Source organism: Monodon monoceros, unplaced genomic scaffold (assembly GCF_005190385.1).
Source record: "Monodon monoceros isolate NGI ecotype Baffin Bay Population unplaced genomic scaffold, NGI_Narwhal_1 Contig6161_ctg1, whole genome shotgun sequence".
Lineage (NCBI taxonomy): Eukaryota > Metazoa > Chordata > Mammalia > Artiodactyla > Monodontidae > Monodon > Monodon monoceros.
The window spans coordinates 9,406-18,246 of NW_021701918.1; the positions used below are offsets into that span (position 1 = coordinate 9,406).

The window sequence follows — 8,841 nt, forward strand, 5'->3', positions numbered from 1 at the left end:
CAGTTTGTTTAATTTAATTAATGTATTTATATCTTGCTTCATTCCGAAAAGGACTTAGGGTAGCTCACTCTCCTTCAGAGATGCTACGGCTCATGCCATAGTGGACAAAGCACCTGGAATGGGCTCCAGTTCTGAGGGTCCTACTACTCAGTTGTGTGACCTTGGACTGGTCACCTCCCCTCCCCCACCTCACCACCCACCCTGCTAGTTTTCATTACCTTAAAATGAGGAGTTTGGACCAGGTGTCCCCTCATCATTCTCGGCAGTCTGGGCTCGGCCAGCTCAGGGGCCATAGGCGGTAGCCTCAGTGTAGGGAGGGTACAAAGTAGAAAAGGGGGGATGCTGGGAGGGATGCAGTGTCCTGGGTGGGGCCAAGTGGCCCTCAACTGGGTCCCCTGGGATTGGCACCTGGGCAGCAGAGTGAAATGATGTGGAGAGCAGGCTCTGGAGTCAAACAGACCTGAATTCAAATCCCAACTGTCATTTACCAGCTGCATGGCCTTGGATAAGCTACTTAACCTCTCTTTGCCTCAGTTTCCTTATCTTTAAAATAGGTATCACAGCACCTACCTCACAGGGTTGTTGGGAGGGTTAAATGGCATGCAACAAGCTCACAGTACTGTGAGCTGCTAATGGATGGTGGCTGGCCGGGGACAACAGAACAGGACCGAATCCTCCACATATGGGACCAACGAGCACAGGGTATCTTCCTTGCTCTGGGAAGTCTTACTAAACCTTCGCAGCCACATTTTCCAACCTCAATCTGAAAATGTGGCCTGAGAGTGGGAAAGAATATTGGAAATCAGAACTGCTCCAGAAAGTCCAGGACATGCGGCATCATACTCCAGCCCTCCTCTTGGAGCCCTGACAAGGTAGGGGCTGGTTTTCCCATCAAGGTGAAGGCTGAGGGCCTGCTCTGTCATTTAGGAAAGGCCTTCCCTGGAACCAAGAATGAACAGATAGACCCACTTTATCCTACTCTTTGCGACCAGGGCCGTGGTGTGGTGAGTCCAACATAGGGGCCATCTCTGGGCCCAGTTCTCAAGCAGCCTCTGCCAGCTGCCTTGGATGGCAGTTCTGCAGCTCCAAGGTTAAGTTTCACTCTTAACTGGCAACACGGTGTGCTCTGTCCTTGGGTAGAAGTACCACAGGTGGGCAGGAAGGTGTTGGTGAGAGTGGGAAGGGCCTCTGTGGACCAGAGTCAATGCTGTTGGAAGCTAACAAGCAGTGGGGCAGGTGAAGAAGGGGCATGAGTCTACCCAGGGGCCTGTCGTGGGTCTTCCCATATCCTCTGACAGCTAAGGATGTGTGGGACTTGCCTGACAGGTAACTGGGTGTCCTGGGATGCTAAGCCAGCCAGGTGGCTGGTCCAGAGGCCTTCTGCCAGTAGTCTGGCTTTGAATGCCACCCAGGAGAGCCTCGTTCATTCATTCATTCATTCACTCATTCATCCACTGAGTATCAAGTCTGTGCCCAGCTCCATGCCTGGCACTGGATCTACAGGGATGCACCGGTCATGGTTCCTGCCCACAGGGAACTCCCAGCCTGGCTCCTTGGCACAAGGGGGTGGGTGCTATCTAATTACTTTCCTTGCTACTCACTCTGCAGCCCAGATCAGGAGTTGTTTCTGCCTCTTCCTCCATGTTAGCCCAGCTCTGCCAGAGAGCCCTTCAGTGCCTGGGCCTGGCAGTGTCTCATAGCCCAGCTCCATCCCTCTCCCTTGCTGCCACCGCTGAGACTCTACCTTGGGAAGCACCCGCCCCCCCGCAGCCCTCTCTCTCCATCTCCTGAGTAGGTCCCTGCAAGTGGGTGGTACTGACAACAGCTTCGTTTTCTCTTCCTTTTCAATTCTCTTCTTCCATGTTCTTTTTTCTTTTTTGCTCTTCCTCTACTCTCTTCTTCTTTCCTCCTCCAACCTCTACCCTCCAACCCCACCCCCATCCAGGCCCCGGGCTACCGTCCTCACTGGATACACAGGCTTCCGGGAAAGCAGAACCAGCTGGGTTATTCCTGTAGCAAGGGCCCTCAGCCCAGCCTGTGCTTCCTGAGGCGTCTGGTGTAGGAAGCTTCTTCCCTTTCTTCCTCTCTCCCTTTCTGCCCTGCCTCTGCCTCTGGGCTTCCTTCTTCCCTGAGCTTCTCCTCCTTTGACCTCTGAGCCCAGGCTTCTCCCGGCCTCCTTCCCTCACTCCCTTCCCGCCCTTCCTCCTTGCCTTCACTCCTCCCTTCCTTCTCTAGCTGAGGGAAGGGCACCACCCTGGCCTCTGGGGAGAGCCTGGGAGAGCCTGTGGGCCCTCTGGCTGATTTGGGGGACACTGCCTCCCTGTCCCCCACCAGTAATGCCACTGCCGTCTCCCTGCCCCTGTGGATGTCCTCCCTGTTCCCCAGAACTTTCTTTGTGCTCCTTCGCCATTCATCATGACTGCTGCCTTTCCTACCTCCCTATCACCTTCCTTCTCCTTTGAGGAGTTTCCTCAAGCCTCCTGCAGCCTCCCTTGGCGATTCTCTCCTGCTTGCATCAGACTAGTTTGCTTTTCTGCTCCTCTAGCACCTTCTGTCTCTTCCTTGCCCCACCCACCTTCCCTCTCCTCTTCCTCCCTTTCCCTGGACCCTCGGCCACCTCTTCCAGTAGCAGCCATCCTTTTGCCTTTCCTTCCTCCCTCCCCCTTTCCATCGCTGCCTCTGTAACCTGTTTTATCACCAGGCCCTGAGTATACAAAAAATAAATAAATAAATAAAAAGGTCCGTGAGTGGAGGGAGCAGCAATAACCCCTAAAACAGTGCTATCAGTGGAACATGACTGATCAATTGAATTCCATAGCGGCTGAAAAATGTGGGATTAAGTAGTGTATTATACGCACAATGAGTTGAGGCATGATGTTCATTTCAAGTTCATTTCGCCGGCCTCTGCCACCAGATCAGGCAATCAATAGGGGCAGCAGATATCATATATCACCTCTCTGTGGGCTGGGGAGAGAGCACCATAATCTCTCGCAAATTTAGAGTGACAGATTTGTCAAGATCTGAAGAGCCCCTGAATAAATGAAGGAAGAGAGACTCCTCCAGCCAGTGACCTGAGGACAAAGCTTCAGTTCAGCCCCTACACACACACACACACACACACACACGGGCTGGGCCAAGCCACACACAGGCATATACACAAATTTACACAGAGGCATAGTATGAGTCTCACCACACATACGCACACACCCATGCACATAACATGTGAGCCCATGTTCGCAGACAAATGCACTTTACTTGCCAGGACTCATTGGTGACACTGCAGTAACCACACACAAAGACACTTGCTGTCTCCCTCTGCTCTGACAGAAGTGCTTCCCAAAAAGGTAGGAGGACTCCAGCAAGAGAGAATTAGACACAATAAAACATGCAAATAGCCCCAAGGGGTAGCATTAAGATGATGGTACATCCTTGAGAGAGAAGCAGGCACAGAAGAAACATGGGGGGACGTGGGCTCACACTCCCCATGCAGTCACACACGTACACACGCACCTTTTCAGAAAGGTTCCTGGACTGTCACACATTCCCAGACACTTATCTATCTGGATGTTTATTCGTGTAGAAATGCATATATACAGAAAATACACAAAAGGGAAAAATAAATATGTCACACCCTAACTCATATAGAGAGATGCATACACTGCCTCTAAGACAGAAAATCATTCCAGAAGCTTACACAGAAAAAAACACAACAACCAAGTCTTGTGGCCTTAGGAACATAGGGAACATAGAAATATCATCAAGGCTGTCCCTGTGTCTGTCTGTCCACCTCAGACATGATCCTGGTCTCCATTCTCTCTCTCTCTCTCTCTCTCTCTCTCTCTCTCTCTCTCTCTCTCTGTCACACACACACACACACGCACACACACACACACACACACACCCTTTCTTTGCTCTCCCACCCCCTCCAGGATCGAGTGAAGACAGGAAGTCCCATTAGGAAAGCAGACCCCCTTGCTCCATCTGGGAGGCCAGCAAGAGAGGATGGCTGCAGGTTGAGGTTAATCAATACGTAATATTTTCCATGCTCTCCTGAATGATACTGTACAGTGTTACTGTATATAATGCAATATTGATTATATCATATCGTATAATCACCTATAAACTGATATATATAACAGTCCCAGAGGAACACCCTGGGGCCTACAGCATGGGCTGGCCCCAGGCCCAAGGCTCCCCAGCTGGTCTTGGGCTAGGGAAGCCAAGGAGTGGCCAAGCTGTGGCTGGGAGGACCCAGCTTTGAGCCCGGGAAGTTGCAGGGTGTGGGGTCAGGGAGTGTAGGCACAGCAGGTACTTGGCCCGCTGTGGACTCTGAAAACCCCAGTGGACCGGGATAGAGGGCAGGTCCAGGGAGGGAAGGGTAGCAGAGTGGTGGGAGGCCTGGGGAGAGCAGTACACAGACAGGACTGGCCTACAGCCCCAGGGAGCAGGCACTTTGTGGCACCACCGTGGCTTTTCATACATGGGGCGAGTCTCAGCTTCCTGTAGAGACTGCAGGAGGAACCAGGCGGCCAAGGAGCTGGCCTCTGGCGGAGCCTCGCCAGAGTCCAGGTCAGGGACAAGCTGAGGAGGGTGGCCCGGGCACAGCAGCATCTACAGGGACCCAGTCTTCAGTCTCTGCCCAAGTTGCATTTCATGACTCACGTGCCACTTGCTGTCTGCTCCAGTCTCAGGCCTGGCCCAACGCAAGCAGAGTGCCTCAGCTGGGCCCTGAGTCCCTCCTCCCTCAGTGGTGAAGTTAATTACTTCACCCAGTCTCCATGTTATACTCAGCCTCGGAGATTTGATGATTTTCCACCCTTGGAGTCAGTGGAACTGAAATTCATCTCAGAGCCGAGTTCAATTCTCCACAGGCTGGGTAATGCTGGCCCAAGACACCCAGCTCCTTCCCCAGGCCAATCCAGGCCGGGGGGGGGGGACAGAAGGGGCTCAGGGGAGACGTGCCCTGGGGAGATGGCCCCTGGGAATCCCTCTGGCTCCACCGCCTCTGCCTAGTCCTTCCCATGCCCCCGAGTTGTGACAGCTTCCCTTTCTCTTCCCAGGACATTCAGGGGCTCTGGCTCTCTCAGCCAGGTCTCTGAGGCATGGCCAGCCCCTGAGCCAGCCCCTCCCAGCCTGAAAACTGGGGAAAAGGGGTCCCAGCAGGGGTGCAAAGCCCTGGGGGCCGAGCCAGGTGCCCGTCACCTTTGCCCACTGTGTGCCTCTGCTGACCTGCACTCATGCCCCGAGTGTCCCTGTGTCCTCCAGATGTGTCTGAGGGCTCAGTCCCCAATGGAGATTCCCAGAGTGGCGTGGACAGTTTGCGGAAGCACTTGCGAGCTGACACCTTCACCCAGCAGCAGCTAGAAGCTTTGGATCGGGTCTTTGAGCGTCCTTCCTACCCTGACGTCTTCCAGGCATCAGAGCACATCAAATCAGAGCAGGTGAGGAAGGAGCTTTCTGCTTGCAGAAGTGGAAAGGGACTGGGCAGAGCAAGGCCTCTGGAGGACGTGCACACGTGGGTCAGCCACACGCACACCCAGCATCGTGTGTGCTGCCTTTGGGTGCGCTGTGTGAACATGCTCACACAGGGACATTAGAGCAGAGCTAAGAAAATCGTCATAGTATATGGTAGTTAGAAAGGGTGAGTTCTGGGCGTGAGTATGGCTGTAGGTAAATCTTAATCCCATTTCAGTTTCAGTTCTATCCTGTTTCCCTGTCTGTAGAATGAAGGGCTTGGACAGATGATCTGACAGGTCGTTTCCAGCCCTGCCATTCTGTGCTTCTGGCATAGAGCACTCAGGAACGTCCCTTGCCTAAATGCACCTAGGGTCCTACAGAAAGTCTGAGTAAGCCTGGGGCGTCAGGAGGTGAGCCCGCTGTGCCTGCCTCCTGACAGCCTACCCCTCAGACCCAATACTTCCCACAGATGAAGAGCAACCCAGAACACACAGCATGGGATGCAGCCCACAACACACCAGCACATCACACGGCATAGAAACACATCTCCTAACTGCTCCCATTCACCTGTGTGCACGTGTTCACGGACCACCGCCACCCACCTGCTTGCTGCCCACCCGCCGCCCAGCCCACAGGACTCATAGCACAGCCCATCAGCCAGTAGGTGTGCACGTCCCACAGACCACCAGCTCAGCGCACTTCCACACCCGCCTCCACGCACACACCAGGACAGCCCCCTGTGCACACACTCCGACGCGTGAGCACACACCCATCCCCCCCACACTAAAGCCCAGGCCAGGCCCACAGCCTCAGCACAGCACAGCCTGCCATGTGTGCACACTCGGGCACACACCCGCACGCACACGCACCAGCGCAACCACACAGACCGCACAGCGCGGTTCCACTCTAGGACTCCAACAGCTCCCAGCCATTCGCCTTTCTCCCCGCCCGTCCTTTTATCCCGTAAGCTGTTTGTCTTCATAAAACAAAAATCAAACGTCTTTTTAAGGTGCCCTGAGCCATAAACCAACAAAGGAGGAGCCGGCAGAGGCAGGCGGCTTGGTGCACCCTCCCCGAGTCCCCGGCTGCATTACAATGAATAACCTTTATTTACTTTCATTAGACTATTAAAAACCAGCACAGTCATTTTCCCCCTGAAACTCGGAGCAGGGCCCATAAAGCAAATCCGAAGCCTAACTGAGTGCATTTTAATTTCTCTCCGATCACAGCGAATTACTCTGGTGATAAATCAGGGGGCAGCTTCACCCCCAGTAGAAGGCCTAATTTGCAGCTAATTACAAAACTGATTTCTACAGGAAGATCAATACGAGAAGGAATTGGAAATGACGAGGCAATCCTGTCCAGCCAGGGAGGGGAGGGGGCCCTCTGGGGGGGCCAGGAAGCGGAAGGGAAAAAAACGGACCCGAAAGAGCAGAAAATCAGTTTTAATTTAACGTAATATTAATCAGAGCAACTTTTCCTGCTTCGTGCGGGCTCCTGGTCAGCCCAGCTCTGGGGTCTGGCTTGGCGGTGGCTGCAATAAAAAGGCAATTACCCGAGTGTTTCAGGCAGGACACCCTTTCAGAGTCAATGACTGGCCCCCTCCCACCCTTCTGTTAGCCATGTGGACTCTCCCCCTCCCCAATTTCATACCCCAGTGCACAGGCAGAGAGCGAGGGGCCCGTGAGGCAGTCTTTGTTTGTTTTTTAAAAAGGGGCTCCAGCACCCGGTCAGCCAGCCCAGCAGTGCCAGGCTCGAGGCCCCACTAGGCCCTTCCCCCAGCTACTGCCTCTGCCATCATGTCAAGGTTTGCCCCTCCTCCCCAAGATTCCCTACCCCTGGGGGACCTTAAAACACCGCTTGCCTCTCAGCAGGGGGATTCCCACTGCTAAACCCCGCCTTTGGGGCTTCTTAGACAAGAGATGGTACAGAGATGTAAAGGGTGCTGGGATACCCACCGAGAATGTACAGGCTGCACCTCAGCTTCCCAGAGTCAGGTCTGCCCCCACCCACACACAACTCTCCATCATCCATCGAGCCCGCCCCTCCCACACTCCCCGCCCTCTGCCTGGCCATCTCCTTCCACCCCATCTGGGAGGGCTCCCCGTTCCTCCTCCCCATCTGCACACCAAGCCCTCTCTCCACATGTGTACGTCAATAGTGAGCTGTCTCTTTTCTCTCTCCTCCCAGGGGAACGAGTACTCCCTCCCAGCCCTGACCCCTGGGCTTGATGAAGTCAAGTCGAGTCTATCTGCATCCACCAACCCCGAGCTGGGCAGCAACGTGTCGGGCACGCAGACATACCCCGTTGTGACCGGTAAGGGGGCTTCCAGGAGGGTGGGAAACTGCTTTCAGTGGGGGGCACCTCAGCCCATGCCATCTGGGGCCCAGCGTGACAAGCGGGCTCCCTGCCATGATCTCTGTAGAGAGAGTGAGTCTCCAGAAACCAGGGTGCTTCCTGAACAGATGTGTGCAGATGTGGGAGAAAAAAACGTGGTCAGGGTCTCTGTACGCTCCAGCCTGGAAATGTCAAAGCCAGGAAGGGCTAGGGCTGGTTCTTTCTGCCCATCCTGTTGCCTCTTCCTTTGCCTTTTTTCTTGCCTCCACCAAGGTGGCCGGAATTATGAGCCTCTTGCTAGGATGTGTGCAGGAGAATGAGGGCAAATAGGCCGGGCTGGCAAGAGTGGAGCATGAGTGCCCAGTGTCGAGTCTCCACACTCCTGTGTCCCCGAGGTTCCTGGGGGACCTGCTTTCCTCTCCTCTGGGCAGCCTGGTGTGCCAAAGCTGTGGCTTTGGGCTTCAGAGCGTGGCATCTGGCCATGTGGTTATAGGTAAACTCAATTATTTCAGCCTTTCTCCAGCTTCCCAGAGAAATCACTAAGACCAAGGCTTGATTTCAAGGCCAGGCAGGGTCCGGCCTGTCCCTCAGTCAAAATGCAGGGGGAGGGGGCACCCAATCCAGGTGCTGGCATGGATGAGGGAGGAGCAGCAGAGGCAGCTAGAGGGGAAGAAGGCTGAGGTGCAGTGCAGTGTAGAGCCCAGGTGATGAAGCTCCAGGCCACAGAGCTGAGGGCTGTGGAAGGCGGCTGGCACTACAGAAGGGTTTCCGGGCCAGGAAAGTGCCCAAGTGGGAAAGACACACATTGAGGTGTTATTAAAATTCACCTAATTATTCTGGAGACACTAAAGCCAATGTGCCATTTGTTCCTTGGGAGAAAGAATGATTGAGAAGGGTCTTGGTGGTGATTGAGAGACACTGAGGTGTTACCTGCCGACAAGGCGAGCGGAGGCGGCCTGGGGACCTGGCAGCAGCCAGCGTCACCAAAGACAGGGAGCAGGCATGGCCCCACTGGAGGACAGCGCACTGTTTCTGACTTGGAGCTG

At 54.5% G+C, this 8,841-nt stretch overlaps 1 protein-coding gene across 1 annotated transcript; it reads left to right on the forward strand.

Moving 5' to 3' along the window:
- Positions 1–4,062: 4,062 nt before the first annotated feature.
- On the forward strand, positions 4,063–7,888 carry LOC114890652 (paired box protein Pax-2-like; the record flags this gene model as incomplete). The annotated part of the gene is made up of 2 exons (XM_029214363.1): positions 4,063–5,441; positions 7,648–7,888. Coding segments are annotated over exons 1-2 (445 nt in total), but the record flags the coding sequence as incomplete, so codon positions are not given.
- Positions 7,889–8,841: the final 953 nt, after the last annotated feature.